Here is a 19,302-nt window from a genome sequence, read left to right as displayed (position 1 = left end):
GCAAGTCCATGGGGAGCAGCAACACATGCTACCTGAACACAAATTGTAGCTTGATCAGCCATGGCTGGGCTGCCGGGGGGAGGGTGTCTGATGTTGAAAGACTTGAAACATCCAATGTCCCCAGGTTCCACCACTGACAATGTGTCAGAGCATCGTGAGATGTATTCTTCAAATCACTCAGCTCGAGCTACCATTAACGACCAGGAACAAACGGCTTGGCACCCATGAACAGTGTGGTGATGACTGGAATGACAGCTGACAGTCCGGAAAGACAGCAACCAGCGCAGAGAGAGTTGGCAATCCAAGCCACGCCTTTTGTGAGGAAGAAACCCAAAGTAAGTTACAGATCGTCTAATGGTTAACACACCCACAGGCGACCCAAGGGGCAGTGGAGGCACTGAAGAGGATGAGCACCCGAATCTTATTAACCCAAGGTCAACAAACCACTGAAATAGAAAATCAATGATGAGTATGGAATGCATTTGTGGGATGATTTGCAAGAACAACCCGAAGCTTGAAGATTCACCAGCCATTGATGAGATGTCTGGTAAATGAAGCAGCAAGACAGCGCACAGGGAGAGCATCTGGTGAGATGCAGGAGGAGCCAGGACCCGAGTCACTCCACAGTGCCTGGAGCCTCCATGTTTTGCAGAAAACCCATACACGCAGAACACGTGAGAAGATTCAAATAAAATGACCCCAGGCCTGCGAGACGACAGTCTGGGGGAAGAGGAAGAGGAACAGAAGAAGAGATTTAAGACACTGTAGCATCTTGATAGATCCACCTCCACCTAGTACTGAATTCGACAGCAGGGAATGAAGTGCAAAATGTGGTGAGGAAAGCAAAGTTTAGCTTTGCACCTGACCTGAGAGCAGTCCTATACAAAGCCTATAAGCACTGTCCCCAACTGCTTAAACAGCTGTGGAGGATATTAAGAGTCATTTAGAGGAGAAGAAAAGTAGCTAAGCAGTGTAGATGATTTGCAGATGGAATCCTGATCCCAAAGGAAAAAGACTCCAGGAACATTGTCCAATTCAGGATCATCTCCTTGCTCAGTGTCAAAAGACAGATCTTTTTCAGCACTGTTGAAAGGAGGTGGGCAGCTTTCCTCTCCAACAATGGGTGCATTGATATATCTGTGCAGAAGGGAGGTATTCCAAGCGTGCCCGGGTGCTTGAAGCACAGAGCAGTGGTGACCCAGCTCAGTTGTGAGGCATGGGAGAACAGAGGAGACCTGGCAGTGCTCTGGCTCAGTCTGGCCAACACCAATGGATCAACTACACGCCCCACCCCAACCCCCGATAAGCTGATGCAGCTAATTATGGACAAGCATCATGTTCCAAGCAAAGTAGTGGACCTCATCCTGAATTATTACAGCTACTTCAGAATGACAAACAATAGACAATACACAGTAGGCCATTCGGCCCTTCTAGCCAGCACCACCATTCACTATGATCATGGCTGATCATACACAATCAGTACCCCGTTCCTGCCCTCTCCCCATATCCCTTGACCCCACTATCTATAAGAGCTCTATCTAACTCTCTCTTGAATGCATCCAGAGACTTGGCCTCCACTGCCTTCTGGGGCAGAGCATTCCACAGATCCACAACTCTCTGGGTGAAAAAGTTCTTCCGCATCTCTGTTCTAAATGCCTACCCCTTGTTCTTAAACTGTGGCCTCTAGTTCTGGACTCACCCATCAGCGGGAACATGCTTCCTGCCTCCAGCGTGTCCAATCCCTTAATAATCTTATATGTTTCAATCAGATCCCCTCTCATCCTTCTAAATTCCAGTGTATACAAGCCCAGTCGCTCCAATCTTTCAACATATGACAGTCCCACCATTCCGGGAATTAACCTTGTGAACCTACGCTGGTTCACAGACTAATCTGTCCAAGCTACATCAGGGTGGCAGAGGCTGGAGATCTGGATCATCACAGGCTGTACCATCTCTATGATCCTCTTTGGTCTTGTAATGAATAGAATGCAAGGTCTGCTGAACCAGAATGCCACAGGCCCTGCTCCAAGTCTGGTGTACAGCTACCACCAATTAACACTTTCAAGATTGACCTGACAGTCACTACGAACTCTGTGGCTGGAACTAGGTGGATTCTGCAAGGACCAAAGAAGCACATTAGCTGGGTAAGAATGAGTTTCAAGCCCATAAAATCAAGATCATTGGTGTTGAAGAAGGGCAGAGTCACCAATAGATTCCACTTTAACATCACAGGAACATTCATTCCAACCATTTCTGTAAAGTCAGTGAATCGCTTTGGCAAGGTGTTCGACAGCAGCCTGAAAGGCCATCAACCCAGGCAACAGGTCAGGAGCTGGAGGGCTGGTTGAAAGCAGTTGACCAGTAAGGATATACCCGCAAGCTCAAGGCATGCATATACCCGCAAGACATGGATATACCAGCACGGCATCCTACCGAGGATTCTTTGGCCACTGCTGGTATATGAAGTTCCAATTTTCACCAAGAACTGAGAAAGGTCAGCAGCTTTCTCCAGAGATAGCCCAGGAAGCTCAGATCATTGTCCTCTATGCAAAAAACACCAATCAGCAGCTGCCCTTAAAATCCTTGGAGGACAGGTTTAAGGTGACAAGAGCAAGAGAGGTGATGCAATATAGGGAGTCCAGTGGTGGCAGCAGTGACCTGAGGTAGAGCTGGCCTAGGAAGCTTCCCAGTCCCCAGGTATGACACAGCTAAGGGGAGGGAGAAGTCCAAGCTCTTCCAGGAGGAAATGAAGAGAGAGCAGTGGGCATGAAGCAGCAGGGAACTTGGACCAGGTGGGAGCAGGCCATGGAAAGGAGAGTGACATGGACTGACCTCTGGCAAGCAGAACCATACCGAATCAAGTTCCTTGTCCAGGCAATGTATGACATCTTGCCCAGCCTAGCTGTCCAACCCACATGGCTGGGGGAAGGTTGATGCCCCAGACTGTCTGTTGTGTTCAGGAGAAGAACCTTGGAGAACATCCTGAGCTGCTGCCCAAGAACTTTTAGAAAGAGTCGATACAGCTGGAAACATAACCAGGTATTGAAGACCCTCACAGAAGCAATCTTCTTAAGAATCCCTAACAGCAAACAAGTTAAACTCTGCAATCGAACCATCACCTTTGTGAAAGCTGCAGAGCAACTAGAAGAGTAAAGTCACCCACGGGGATTCAGGCACACATTCACGACTGGCAGCTCATGATTGACCTGGAGAAACAACTAAAGTTCCCACAGCACATCATCAAGACCACTTTGAGACCAGACATTATTGTTGACCAAAGGCATTAGGAAATATGGAATGACAGGCATCTGGCCAGTGAATTGCAATCAATCGTGATCTTAGCCAACAGAAGAATAAACTCAATAGGCTAAATGGCCTTCTCCTGTTTTATGTTCCAAGAATGATAAATTCTACATTCTCATCCTATACATACTTGGGAATGCTGAACATTGAGATCTAAAAAACCCAATAAACACTCAGTGACCACTTTATTGGGTTTCCCTGTACACCTGCTCGTTAATGCAAATATTCAATCAGCCAATTATGTGGCAGCAGCTCAGTGCATAAAAGCATGCAGACATGGTCAAGAGGTTCAGTTGTTGTTCAGAACAAACATCAGAATGGAGAAGAAATCGGATCTCAATGACTTTGACCATGGAATGATAAATGGTGCCAGACAAGGTAATTTGACCACCTCAAAAAAACTGCTGATACCTTAGGATTTTCACCCACAACAGTCTTGAGAGTTTACAGAAAATGGCGTGAAAAACAAAAAAAAATCTGGTGAGCAACAGCTGTGTGGGCGAAAACGCCTTATCTGTGAGAGGAGACTGGCCAGGCTGGTTTAAGCTGACAGGGAGGAAACAGTAACTCAACTAACTATGCTTTACAACAGTAGTGTGCAGAAAAGCATTTCTGAATGCACAGCATGTTGATCCTTGAAGTGGATGGGCCACAGCAGCATAAGATCACACCAGGTTCCACTCCTGTACCGAATAAAGTGGCCATTAAATCCAATGCCACTTCTGCTTTCACGCTTTCTCCACTTGAACACAAAAACATAGAAAACCTACAGCACAATACAGGCCATGTTGCCCACATGCTGTACCAAACATGTTCTTACTTTAGAAAATACCTTGGGTTGTCCATAGCCCTCTACTTGCTGCATTAATAACACATTCAAAAGACATTTTGATTTGCATTATAAAAATTAGTAAAAGTGGCTGCATTGTCAAACTGTTATCTTAACTGAATATAAGAGTATTATGAGCAGTTTTGGGACCCTTATCTAAGAAAGGTCGGGCTAACATTGGAGAGGATGCAAAGGAGGGTCACGAGAATTATCCTAGGAATGAAAGGGTTAACATAGGAGGAGCATTTGATGGTTCTGAGCCTGTACTCGCTGGAGTTTAGACAAACGGGAGGGGGGTGGAGGGTGCAAATCACATTAAAACCTATTGAATGTTGAAAGGGCTACATAGAGTGAAGAGAATGCTTCCTATAATGGGGGAGTCTAAGATCAGAAGGCACAGCTTCAGAATACAATTATGTTGCTTTAGAAAAGAGATTTCTTTAACCAGTGGTTGGTGAATCTGTGGAATTCATTGCCAGACAGCCGTGGAGGCCAAGTCACTGGGTATACTTAAAGTGGAGGCTGATAGGTAAGGGCGTCAAAGGTTATGAGGAGAAGGTAGGAGAACAGGATTAAGAAGGATAATAATCAAGATGGAATGGCAGAACAGACATAATGGGCCAAATGGCCTAATGCTGCTCCTACACCTTGTGGTCTAAAAATTAACTTTACCCCATTCAACTATATGATGCAATTTTCCAATATGGTGAAGAGATTCTAAATACTTTTACTTTGCACCCTATTTTGGGAGATTGTCCACAATTTTTAACATACAGAAGAAATAATTCAAGTGAAATGGAATCTTCATAAAGATGAAGATTATGAAGCCATCCTCCTTTAATCATAGAGGCAAAGGAGACCGCAGTTTGCTGAAATCTGGAGAAAAACTGCTGAAGAAACCATTGGAATCAAGCCTCATCTATCAGGGGATAGGAACCGACAGCGTTTCAGATTAAGTTCTTGCATCAAGATGTGTCCTGACAAGATGCTGATTAACCCAAGTTCCTCCAGGAGTTTTTGTTTTTGTTCTTTCAATAATAGACCTATATTTTATCTTATTTCAAAGATTTGATTTCCAGTTTTCATTATCAAAGAACTGCCTTCCTTGCTCATAATAATTATCTTATATTTCTCCTTGAACTATAGTTCTTGGAAAATTCAAGGATGCACCACCAGGCCAAGTGGTGGTTTGCAAACTGATCACATTTAAACAAAGCTATCAACCAAGAGGTATTCCAACAAAATATGTTTCGTTTATAAACACAGACATTTGCAGAAAGCAGAAAATTTCCTCAAGCATGCTACTCCTCGCCCAAACTTTAGTTGTAGAGTAGATGGTGCCCAACATATGCTGTTAGAATAAAGTACATTACTCACAAGTTGCAACAAGCAGGCTATCCTGTAGAGAAGACTTTCAATTTGAATGCGGTCCAATTGTGGCTGGCATGATGTAGTGATGGAAGTATTTCCAAGGGTGATGAGTGCTTCTGTACAGTACTTTGTTGCCAGCTCATATTCCTGCAATCTCAGACATTCAAATGCTTGTTCACATGCCTTTTCTGGTCTTCTGTATGCCATGACTCAGCAAGCAAAATGCTAAAAACAAAAGGAGAAATTGTTAATTGTGCAATGTATTCAATGTGCTAACAAGTTCTTTTTTTAAGACAGCTGAAGACAAAAGTGGTTTTCTAGTACAGGTTGAGTACTCCTTATCCAAAATGTTTGGGGTTGGAAGTATTATGGATCTTGGAATATATAATGAGATAGCTTTGGACCGCCATATGAATTTATGTGATACCTGTAAGCAGTCTTTGTCTTACACTTGTTCATCAAACGTATGTTCTCAAGAATAAAAATTATTACGTGCCATTAATATAATGAAAATGTGTGTGCAAAGTAACAAATGTACCATTGGAAGAGTATCTCAATCAGCTGTCGAACAACAACAAACAACGGTAGGCCTTCAGTCTCCACCTACGATGCCGTGTTTTGATTAAAAGGTTATAGTACGGGCTCACTTTTAACATAAAAAAAACTTGGACAGGTACTTGGATAAGAGGTGTATGGAGGGATATGGTCCAGGTGCAGGTCAGTGGGACTAGGCAGAAAAATGGTTCGGTACAGTCAAGAAGGGCCAAAAGACCTGTTTCTGTGCTGTAATGTTCTATGGTTCTAGTACACTGTATTTGCATTTTACATTCTTTTTGGCTTTTATGTAAGGTATAAACATAAATAGCATCATTGACTTGTTCTGGTGGACACTTTAAAAATTTAATGCCGTGTCATTTCTTAAATTTCTGCAACCAGCCTGCTGAATATTCAAATTACCATCAATTTTCAGTTTGCAATGATAGATCTTTGCTTGTTTCATGATCAGCACACCATTGAGAGGCACATGCTCACTCCGACACTGACGATAAACAATAGAGATCTTCATTTTTAATTTTATGCAGTTTTTCTATTTTTTATTAACTTTTGTTTATTCAATATGTGAGGTCACTTCTCAGAACTGTCTGTGGTGTGCAGCATCTGAGAACCTTCCAAGCATCTTGTAAAATTTTCCATTTGTGATGCCATGTCAGTGCTCAAAAAAATCTGGATTTTGGAGGTTTTCAGATTTTGTTATTTCATTTAAGGAATATTCAACCTGTACTTGTTAAATCACAAACAAGAGAATATCTGCAGAGTGCTGGAAATCCAAGAAATAGACACAAAATGTTGGAGAAACTCAGCAGGCCAGGCAGCCATCTATGGAAAAGAATAAACAGTCAACATTTCAGACCGAGACCCGTCATCAGAGCTGGCGAAACAGGATGAGAAGTCAGAGTAAGATGTCAACTGCTTACTCTTTTTCACAGATACTACCTGGCCTGCTGAGTTCCTCCAGCATTTTGTGTGTGTTGCCTGTATGTATTAATCTGGTTAAGATTAACACACATGTCACAGGTGTTTGTTTTTCTGTTAAGCATAGCAAATCAACATTCCAACATTAGCTCACTCTTCATGTTATGAATCTCAATATGAATCTCAAAAGCTTCAGCTTTTAACCAAAAAATGATCATTCTTGCACAGGAGCTAATTTTGCCAGAATTTCATACTTCCCGACTTCGATATATTTGGTTGACAGGGAAGTGTAAGGTGTTCCTTCCCTCCGCTAGTCTGCAGGTCACCCTTGGGTAAGGTGTAGCACCTGCTTAGCACCCCCCAGTCACATGACAACAATCTCTAAAGAGTATGAATAATGGCTGGGGTCACCCATATTGTAAAAACACTGCTCAGAAGGCGGCAATGGCAAACCACTTCTGTAGGAAAAGTTACCAAGAACAATCATGATAATAGAGAAACCATGATCATCCATATCATACAACATGACACATAACAAACGAACAAACATCTATATATTAACATCTGCACCTTCATATGTGCATAAGTGTTTGGGGAGCACAATAACATAGCAGTTATTGTGACAGCATTACAGCGCCAATGACCCGGGTTCTATTCCACCAATGTTTGTAAGGACTTTGTACATTCTCCCTGGAACAGCAAGTGTTTCCTCTGGGTGCTCCAGTTTCCTACTACATTCTAAAGGACATATGTTAATTGGTCACGTGAGTGTAATTGGGCTCATTGGGCCAGAAAGGCCTGTTACCATGTTCGATCTCTAAGTACGTAAAATAAAGAAAAATAAAGGTAGCTAGCCATGCTTCCAGCCATATTTTGGCATAGTAATGCCAGTATCTCAAACCATCTCAACAACTGTTCCCAATTCCAATGATTAATCTTCATGTGGATCTGCAAGCTGCAAATTACTTGCACAGGATTGCATGAGTTAATAGCTCATTAGGGGTGATTGATAAGTTTGTAGCCTAAGGTAGAAGGAGATGAGTTCCAGCATTATCAAAGAGTTGACCTGCATGTGCATGTAACGAGAGCTATAGAACTCACCTCCTTCTACCTTAGGCCACGAACATATCAATCAGCCATCTGTGGACCACTTTCTGGAGGTCCAAGATCCATACGCTCCACGACCGCTGGACTAAGTGTGTAAATGTAGGAGGGGACTTTGTTGAAAAATAAATACGCTAGGTTTTCTAAAATTGACTCCTTCTACCTTAGGCCCAGAACTTATCAATCACCCTTCATATTGGGACTGATTACATTATGGTTTGATACAGCAATCCGATTGCACAGGAATGTAAATAAAAAAACTGCAGAGAGACATGGATTCTGCCAAATATGTCACGGGAACATCCCTTCCCACCATAAGTATCCACAGGCAGCATATCTCGGGAACTCAACATCCATCAGCAAAGATCCCCACTATGTGAGCCATGCCATCTTCGCACATCTATCATCAGGCAGGAAGTACAAAAGCCCAAGTACAACCACCAGCTTCAAGAACAGGTACTTCCTGTCAACCATTCAGTTCTTGAATCAACTGGCACAAACCCTAATCATTAGGAACACCACAATCACATTGATCACTTTGCACTAAAATACTTTTTTGTTTTTCTATTATATCTTGTAAATTTGAGAATAATTTATATCATTTTTTGTGAATGCATGATGTGCCTGTGAGGTTGCTGCAAGAACATTTTTCATTACACCTGTGCTTACATATACTTCTGCAAATGAAAGTAAATTAACACTGACAAATTTATGGTGTAGTTGACTTACTTTTGAAAATTGATTTAGCACCAAATGCTTTGGAAAGACTTTTTATTACCTTTCTTGCCTGAAGTGGGAAGGTGCTCAGGATAAAGCAGGATTAAGCAATGTTATCTCCTGTCTTACAAAAGACTTGTTTTGCTTTGAAAAGAACCAGAACCCATACCAGCCTGTTACACACTCTTCTTTTGAACACTAAGATACAAGAAATTTTAGCATTTTAGCATTTCTCATACTGCCTGAATATGATACTGTGTACTCAAATTAATCAAATATTACAATTTTTTCTCCAGGACTGAATGGACAATGTCATGTAATATGGGGCCACCCACTGTATCTGACACACAAGAAATGCCTGAGGCACTGGTTAAATACACATGTCAAAGGAAAATACAATAAACTCAGCCCTACCTCAAAGACCTCGAAGAACAAAAATCCTAAATCAAACTGTAAAAATTAGGGATCATAATACGTGATAGTTCCTTAAAGTTGTTATAGCTGGGGGTGAGAGAGGTTAATGCGGACAAGATCTCATTACCTATTAAATGCTCCCAATGGCGTGTACCTCAAATAGCCTTTGACAACCTAGTCCAACTCCTAGCTTTCACATGGGGCTTAGCCACTAAGCACAGTAGAACCATTTCTACTGACAGGAGAAGGGACAAAGGAGAAGGAAAAGTGATCAAAAACCTCACCTGCCTTGCAACAATAACTACTCATGGGAAAGGAAACAAAGGAAAACTCTGGAACTGGCGTCCCGAAGGCAGTCCTATAATGAGTTCAGCGCTGACTGGCAACTCCTACAATGCTGCTGGTGCCAAAGTACATCACTCTCTGCCATTCCTTTGGATTTATCAGCTGGTTGGCATAATTTTCCCCTTCCCTCTTCTCTTCTTCCATTCCCTTTCTTGCTCTCCTCTTACCTTTCTCTTCTCCTCACTTGTCCATCACATCCCTCTGGTGCCCCCCCCCCTTCTCCCATAATCCACTCTTCTCTTCCATCAGATTTTCAGCACTTTACCTTTTCTACCCGCCTACCTTCCCTCTCACATATTACCTGCCAGCTTCCTTTTTGTCTCCAGCTTCTTATTGGGCTTCTTCCCTCTTCCTTTCCAGTCCCAATCAAGGGTCTTGGGCCGAAACACTGATCGCTTATTCCTCTGCTAGATGCTGCCTTACCTGATGAGTTCCTCCAGTTAACAGTGAATACACCATGATAATTGGAAGAGGGCCAAAGTTAAGAAACACTGCTCCCATCTTAATACTTGTATAGCATTCAGAATGAATTCATTTATTTATCTGCATATGTATGCAAACTAAATATTTTAAATTTAAATATCAGAGACTCTAATCTCTTATTCTTGCTCAAAGCTGAACTGCCAATTCACGAGTTTGCTCAAGTATTGGAAGTCTACTGATACTCATGGAATTTTGTCTTCTACAAAGAGCAAGGAAGTAAACTGAGAATAGAGGCAAAAGCTACTTTGTTCAGAGAAATGAATTTTATGCAACTCATTTCCTTCCCTTTCAAAAGACAGCAGTTATAAAACCAAGTGCGAACGAAACACCAGATGGAACAAATATGCATCACATCATGAATCAGAGGTTACACCGTAGGAAGGATAGGGGGCTGGAGAATGAAAATATGTTGTCCATTGAAGAGAATGAATACATATTTGTGCTATTTCATAATGTAACAGATCAGTGTCTGCTCAGTCTCTATGCTACATGCAATGCAGCTTGCACACCATATGGAAATAAATAAAGTGGTACATTCTATTCATAAGCAGTACTATGCAAAAGTCTGAGGCACATATATATAGCTAATGTGCCTAAGACTTTTGCACAGTACTGTATTTGTCAATGTGGAGTGGAAAGCAAGTTTGTAAATCTGTCAGGAGCAAAGGATGTTGGGAATGACGAGGGTGGAGCACCATGGAGGGTGTGGGACAGGTGGCAGAGGAGTGCCATGGGGGCAGGTGCAAACCTGGCACACCAGGCAAGGTCATTTGAGTCCAAACAACTGGCTTATTGACCATTACCGAATGTCTCTCTAGTGCATTCCTCTCCCTCCCCTCTCTCAACCATGATTTCCCTCTCCCTGTCCCCTTCTCACTCTCAGTCCACAATAGAGACCCATATCAGAATCTGGTTTATCATCACTCACATGTTATGAAATTTGTTTTGGGGGGGCACCATTACAGTACAATACATAAAATTACTACAGTATTGTGCAAAAATCTTAGGTACATATAGCTAGGGTGTCTAAGACTTTTGCACAGAGCTGCACTACACAAATCAAGTCAACTTTTATTGTCATTTCAACCATAACTGCTGGTACAGTGCATAGTAAAAATGAGGGCGTTTTTCAGGACCATGGTTTATATGACACAGTACAAAAAACAAGACTGAACTACGTAATAAAAAAAACACAGAGAAAGTTATACTAGACTACAGACCTACACTGGACTGCATAAAGTACACAAAAATAGTGCAGGCATTACAATAAATAATAAACAGGACAATAGGGCAAGGTGTCAGTCCAGGCTTAGGGTATTGAGGAGTCTGTAGCTTGGGGGAAGAAACTGTTATATATTCTGGGAATTATATTCCGGGAATTTTGCAAAATATGGCACTTCAACTGAGAGAGTGGGTCAAATATTAAAGGCAAGATAGATTTTAATTAATTTACCCCTCAACTAAATGCGGCTGCAACAACAGTTCAATAGATTCAATTCAAACAAGGACTTTTATTCAGAATCTTCCACTCTTAATAAATGTTTGCTTGTCTGTTTCTCAAAGACTGACTGACCAGACTAACATTTGGATGGTATTTTAGATCTGAAAGGCCTTCCAAAATGCTTCACTTCCATGAATTACCATTATACCAGTAAACCTGGCAGTAAATTAAAATCCCAGTCAAAGCAAAAGAAATTGACTAATCTGAACTTTAGGTTCACTGTCTGGGGGAGCAATATCATTCTTGAGTCTGGAAAACGTCCCTGTTCTTTTGAATAATACTATCAATTACAACTACCTGATCAATTACAATGACACACTTCAATGTACGTTTCTACGTGTATATGATAAATAAATCTGAATACAAACAAGGGAAAATCTGCAGATGCAGGAGATCAACACACACGCAATGCTGGAGGAGGGGACAGCAGAAGTTACAGAGAGGGAGCAGTGAGGGATGGTTTGATGAAGTCCTAATGAAGGATCTCGGCCGAAATGTCGACTGTATTCTTTTCCATAGATGCTTCCTGGCCTGCTGAGGCTCTCTTAATATTTCATAGATTTGTTAAGAAATATAAAGAAATGAAACATAGAGATATTCAGAAAAAGGTCAGAAAGCAAATTGCTTTTTTCCTCAATTAATTTTTTTTTCAGATGTACAGTATATACACATTCAATTGAAATCCTAGTTTCTCAAATGCAGTTATGGAATATTTGCCATCATATAACATAATATCTGGTTTTAGAATTATGTCATTGTGGAGATCTTTCCAGTTGATTATTCGATTATCAATGTAATCCGGATGTGGCAAACCATATGAGCAAGCCCAAAGGCACATACTTTCCATAATCCTTTGTAACGATTTTAAACTGGATTCACTTGAAGATGGCCTAAGTTAAAAATAAACATTTTTAATGATGGGGAATACAAGATGGGTGCTGTGGTTGGGGTGGGGGGGGGGTAGGTGGAAGAAGCGAATGGGGGGGAAATAATCTTTTAACTATAACATTTTATGTTATGTTTTGACACGTTTCAATATTAAAAATATAATTTGCTAACAAATTTACTGGAGTACACAAAAAATATTTTAAAAGGCTAACTTGGGTTCACCAGTGAATTTAAATCAGATTTCCTTCATCAAGATTTGTATACATTAAAGATTAATATATTTGGAGATAAACACTTGTTAATAAAGCTATATATTACCATTCATATAAAAACATTACTTAAAGAAAATTAAGTCCTACCAGCCTGCTTATTGCAAAACTTTAATGTAATGACGCATGTGAATTTCTTGGAAACTGACTGCAACACAAGTGCATGATTACAGGTGTATTTTGGGGATAATTTCCTAATAATGAACAGATTTATAGCTATTTGACTTCATGTTTGTGCAGGGCCTAGCTCGAGTTACCCTCACCGCACTGAAAAAGTGTTTCACTCTGACCCTCCCTTTTCTTTAAAGATATGCAGGAGTGTAGAATTAGACAGGTCTAACAAAAACCAACCCCCTTAAATGCTCAGGGATGGAAAAGAACCGTTATCAATTACTGATACTTGCTCAACAACATATCGATCTACAGATTTAAAGAAAGGTTTTCACAAAGATCTTGCAACCTCTAAGCCATGGATTTCATCTTCACATTTGGTGCCAGGCACTGCTGGCACAGAACCTCTGGCAGGACTGATGTATTAAGCGTGCACAGAAGCTAATCACCTTTAGAAATTCACAGATAACTAACCAGAATTTCAAAGACATAATTTTTTTCACCAAGATTTACAGTGAAAAATAAAAAATTAAATTGTTTGAATTAGGAAAGCTGTTTTTTTAAATTAAGAAAATAAATTCCAAATTAATTTTTTTTAGTATTTACCTGGGGAAATTAATAGTCTGCACAATTTAAATTCCACTTCCAGGGACAAAGAGGATGTTGTGTGGTAATTATAACTTAAAATTCCATTAAAACAAGTCAAAACATGCATCGGAACATTACTTTTTCAGTGTTTGTTTATAATATATAATAGTTTATTAAATAAACCCAACATTCTCATGTGTTAGCGTGTAAAACCCAATATTTGATTTCTTCACTCTGTTGTAAAGCCGCGCACACCCACACAAAGTAGCAGGTTCAGTTCCATGTTTGGAATGTAATCACTTATTCATACGAGCTTGTTCAGCTGATGATAGATATGAGAATCCTGAAATCGAAGAAGCACAACTCTAAGCTAAAGAAGCACAAGTTTTGTTTCTATTTAGATGAAAGTACTTACATTCCTAGAAATCTGTTTTTAAAATTGGTTGCAACAATTTAAGTTTTAAAGAATTTAATGATATAATCCTTTGATTTCTTCAAACATTAATATACAAAATAAGCCTTGCTACTTTCACCAATTATCCTGCCCATAGACAACACCCCTGAACACAGCTCTGGCCTTTAAAATCATTTGGACATGAAGCTATTAAAACAAAAACTTCACACCATATTACAAGTTTCTTCCTCCAGGCAGTTAATTTGATCAACCTCTCTAGTTAGCCCCCACTCACCAAACCTCTCTAACCACTATCCCAGTCACTGCACTGTAAATACTTCAAACACTTTTAATAATATTGTTTATACTGTAATTGAAAGGCTTATCATATGAAGAGTGTTTGATGGCTCCAGGCCTGTACTCACTGGAATTCAGAAGAATGATCTCATTGAAACCTATCGAATGTTAAAAGGCCTCAATAGAGTGGGTGTGAAGAGGATGTTTCCTTGGGTAGAGAAGGCTAAGACCAGTGAACACAACCTCAGAACAGAGAACTGCCCTTTTAGAATGGAGATGAGGAGAAACTCCTTTAGCCAGAGAGTGGTAAATCTGTGGAGTTCCTTGTCATAGGCGGCTATGGATGCCAAGTCATTGGGTATATTTAACGCAGAGGTTGATTGATTCATGATTAGATAGGGCATGAGATTGGGACTGAGGGAGAAAATGAATCAGCCATAATGAAATGATAGAGCAGACTCAATGGGCCAAATGGCCAAATTCTGCTCCTATATATTATAGTCTTATGGTAATCACATGCTAGTATTTATGTATTTATGCACATTTTATTCTAGATCCATACTTTAACCTCTAACTTTATATAATTCTTTGTAATTGTTGAATGTCATTGAATTTTGTTGGATGTCATACCAACACACCACAGCAAATTCCTAATACATGTAAATGTATATGGTAAATCTTCCCTGGCAGATTTCCAGTGGTTGTATTTCTATCACTGTGTTCCGAAGAGTTGTGTATAATTTATGCTTAATTTGTTTGTTCCCTGGTACTGTTACTTATATGATGCTACATGCCTGTGCTGCTGCTGTAAATAAGTATTTTACTGCACCTGTGAAAACATGTACTTGTGCCTATGACAATAAACTTGACCTTGACTTTAAGTTATGGAACACTATCAGTTCCTTTTGCATTTCTTTTTTGCAAAGGTTTCAATATACACGCATGAGGAACAAATCAGAAGACTGAACTAATATTTTCTGTGCCTTGTCCACTGGAATTCATGTATGCTTGTTGTAACGTTCTCGCTTGGGTGTAACGGAACGCCAAACTAAACGTCGAGTTAAACCGTAGTCAATGAAAACAAGGTCGCAGTAAGATTAACCATTTACTGTTCACTCTTCACATTAACGTATGGTGAAAACTGTTGATAAAACAATACAAGATTGGTACAGTGTTTGTTTCCTTCTAAATATCACATTTACATCATGAATACTTGCAAAGGTAAAACTACAATAACTACATTACATTAAAGTGCAGCATACAGTCAGAATCTACCTGCTCCATTGACTGCTTTAAATACACTTCGACACAAACTATCCCGACTCATAAACGAAAACATAAACCTTATCGACCGTCGTTACTTTTAACAGAATCAGCGTTAACATTTTAATTCAACATATCGATTATCTCATGACTTACAGTGTTGCTTTCACTGTGTCTCTGGTGCGTAGAGAGAAAACTGCTCGCGCTGTGGCACCACATGTGAGCGCCCCCCACCCTTGCGTTTATCCCAAACCGGTATTCTCCCACAAGACGCGGCGAAACCGGATGTGACGTCATCGCAGCCGCGATATATTACAGACAAATGAATTTACTTAAACAATCCTAACTTTAACTAAAAAATGCTAACAAACGAATTACTAAGCGAAAATATTATAAACTAAATAACTGCCATAAAGGCAGCACACTTGTAATAACTTTACACCTTGAAACTAACTTAACTACATTTTTTGACAAGGCGACAGGTCATTGATGAAGGTAGAGCTGTGGATGTTGTCAACATGGAGGCTCACATAGAACATTAAGATGCTTGGGTTCAATGGTGAATTGGCCACTTGAATTCAGAGCAGGCTGGCCCATAGAAGACAGCAGGTAGTAGATGAAGGGAGGTCTGTGATTAGTAGTGTTCTGCAGGCATTTGTATTGATACCTCTGCTGTTGGTGATATGTATCAATGACTTGGATGAAAATGTAGATGCGGGGGGGAGGTTACTAAGTTTGCAGATAGGAAGAAGATTGATGGTGTGGTGGACAGTGTATATGACTGGCAAAGAACACAGTGGAATTGTAGATCAATTGGAGATATGGGTGAAAAAATGGCAGATGGAGTTTAACCCCGCCAAATATGAACCACAGCATCCTGGTAGGTCAAATGTAAAGAGACAGTACACTGTCAAGGGCAAGACACTTAACAGTGTTGATGAGCTGAGGAACCTTGGGGTCCAAGTTCATAGGTCCCTGAAGGTGGCTGCACAAGTTGACAGGGTGGTTAAAAAGGCATATGACATACTTTCCTTTATTAGTGAGGGCACTGAGTTCAAAAGTCAGGAGATTAGGTTTCAGCTTTATAAACTGGTTAAGGCCACATCTAGAAAATTGGATACAGTTTCTGGTTGCCCCATGATATGAAGGATGTTGAGGCTATGGAGAAGGAGCATAAGAGGTTTACCAGGATTCTGCCTAGATTAGAGGACATGGCCTTCTGTCTTATCAGATTTCCCCCTCCAATTTGTGAGAAAGGGAAAAGAGAAATTCAAGAGTCTGAAGATACACCTGTCAAGAATACAGTGAGAAAGATCAGGAATCCACAAGAGGCCAAAACTACAGAAGGTCAGAGACTGGTGAGAATTGGGAATAAAAGGTCAGGGGGGGGGGGGGGGGAACAAATCTTGAATTGTTAGGGCATAGTAGACCATGGACAAAGATCTGGAAAATTGGATTAGTGCAGATGGATCACTGGCTTGGACATCAAAGTGCAAAGTAAAATTTATTATCAGAGCACATACATGTCATGTCATCATATATAACACTAAGATTCTTCTGCTGCAGGCATACTTGGCAAACGCATAGAACAGTAACTATAAATAGAATCATGGACAAACTGTACAAATACAGATATAAATAAACAGCAATAAATAATGAACATGAAATAACAAGTAAAAAAAGTCCTTAAATGAGTGATGCTATCCTCTTTTGTTCAAGAGCCTGATGGTTGAGGGATAGTAACTATTCTTGAACCTGGTGGTGAGAGTCCTGAGGCAGCTATACCTAATTATCTGATGGCAACAGCAAAAGAACATGGCCTGGGTGGTGAGGATCTTTGATGATGGATGCTGCTTTCCTATGGCACCATTTCATGGAGATGTGCTCAATGGTTGGGAGGGTTTTATCTATGATGTACAAGGTTTCATATTCAGTTTGTTTTGCTAACATTTACAGGAAGATGTTAAAAGTTACTCTCTTTGTTAGGAGTGCTTTAAAATGCAATAGCTCCCACTTAGTAATTGAATAAAATCTGACTCTTGGGTCTCTACAGTGGTTGATATGAAACCTGAGCCAAATCCACTACCTGTTGTAGGATTTTCCATCAAAGACATTAATGCTCACATAGCACGCAGAAATGCAGCTAGTCAGCACACTTTCCACCACACATCTCCAGAAGTTTGTCATGGTTTTTGACGACAATCTGTAAGGCCTGTTTCTGTACAATATGACAATGACTTCAATAAATCCATCTACTAAATTCTCAAAACCTTGTTGGGATCTTCACCTTTCAAGGATTTAGATACTTCTCTTAATTAATTTTTAAGTAGTAATAACACTGCCCGTATTCATTGCTCATCTCGAATTCCCTTCGAACTGAATGGCTTGTTTAGCCACTATAGAAAATATTTCAAAGTTGGTACAATGTCATATACAAGCAGGTCTAGATTAGTAAATAAAACTCCAGAGCTGCCACAGTGGGATTTGAACTTGAGTCTGTGGATTATTAGACTAGTAATTCTGCCACTACACTACTATCACATCAGTAAAAAAATTCACTGATTTTATTATTGCATCAGGTTTAGAACTCACATTTAAAATATGTGTGGCACCACCTCCACAAAATTCAAAACGTTGCTTCTTCAGAAGGTCATTGTTGGTGGTAATCTATATTTATTACATACTGCAACTCATTAAATCAGATTTTTTTCTTAGTTCATCATATCTACAGCAGCCAAACAACAGACTTTTTAATCCAGCTTCCCAGCTCTTGGTCAATATTCACCTAAGTTGCAGAAATATCATAAAAATAAATGTTAACCATTGCATGTGTCACTGCAAATCACAAAATATGATTTGGACCTCAGTCTTCTTATTCATCTTAAGCCATCAAGTAGAATAAATAAAACTACTGAATTATACTTGAAGACCACAAGATATAGGAGCAGAATTAGGGCATTTGGCCCATCGCATCTGCTCTGCTATTCAATCATAACTGATCCTTTCTTAACAGTTCATGTTACGTCCAAAGTGTTATTTACACAATTGAAAACAATACCTTCACTAACACACTTCAATTGGGCACCTTAATAGCATGGTGTTATTGTTAATATATAAACATTCCTTTAGGAATAGTAAACCACTGATACTAATACAAATACCTATGTTAGGATGCTGTTCGTTGACTATAGCTCAGTGTTTAACAATCATTCCTACAGTCCTGATCAAACAGCTCCAGGACCTGGGCCTCTGTATCTCCCTCTGCAATTGGATCCATGACTTCCTAACAGTAAGACCATAAGCTTGTGGTTAGGACATCTCCACCTCGCTGACAATCAACACTGGCGCACCTCAGGGATGTCTGCCGCAAAGTTAACAAATTCCACAAGATATGGCGGTGATATTAAACCTGATTCTGATTATGATTAATATAACTATTACCAAAAATAAATAGTTATGATAAGGGCATTTATCCGACATCTGTAAACACCAATATTTTAAACAATGAAACTGGAAACTGAACAAAATAAAAGCTGAAATCATTTGCTATTTTCATAATTGAACATACTTTTAGCAACACACACAAAATGCTGGAGGAACTCCACTGGCCATGCAGCATCTATGGAAAAGAGTACAATCAACATTTCAGGCCGAGACCCTTCAGGACTGGAGAAAGAAAGGTGAGGAGTCAGAGTTAGAAGGCGGGGGGGGGGGGGGGGGGGGAAGGAAAGGAAGAAACACAAGGTCATGGGTGAAACGGGGGGGGGGGGGAGTGTGAAGTAAAGAGCTGGGAAGTTGACTGATGAAAGAGATACAGGGCTGGAGAAGGGGGAATCTTACAGGAGAGGACAAAAGAAAAGAGTGAGGAGCAGAAGGAAGGTGATAAGGTGACAAACGGGAATGGGGAATGGCAAAGGGGGTGGTATTCTCGAACTTTCAGTAACCCCACCCT

At 40.3% G+C, this 19,302-nt stretch overlaps 1 protein-coding gene across 5 annotated transcripts in view; it reads right to left on the bottom strand.

Moving 5' to 3' along the window:
- Positions 1 to 19,302, bottom strand: part of helz (helicase with zinc finger) — a 302,830-nt gene that overhangs the window by 253,343 nt on the left and 30,185 nt on the right. For 4 of the 5 annotated variants that reach the window (XM_073026388.1, XM_073026389.1, XM_073026390.1 and 1 more), the window contains exon 2: positions 5,510 to 5,728. In XM_073026388.1, coding sequence (XP_072882489.1) covers positions 5,510 to 5,710 — 201 coding nt within the window. In that variant the 5' untranslated portion in view covers positions 5,711 to 5,728. Of the gene's footprint in view, positions 1 to 5,509; positions 5,729 to 19,302 lie in introns of those variants that run through there. The other variant, XM_073026392.1, reaches the window with a different exon arrangement.

This window comes from Hemitrygon akajei, chromosome 22 (genome assembly GCF_048418815.1).
Source record: "Hemitrygon akajei chromosome 22, sHemAka1.3, whole genome shotgun sequence".
Classification (NCBI taxonomy): Eukaryota; Metazoa; Chordata; class Chondrichthyes; order Myliobatiformes; family Dasyatidae; genus Hemitrygon; species Hemitrygon akajei.
Note: the sequence above shows the minus strand (reverse complement) of the source record. Positions and strands in the feature narration are given on the sequence as shown.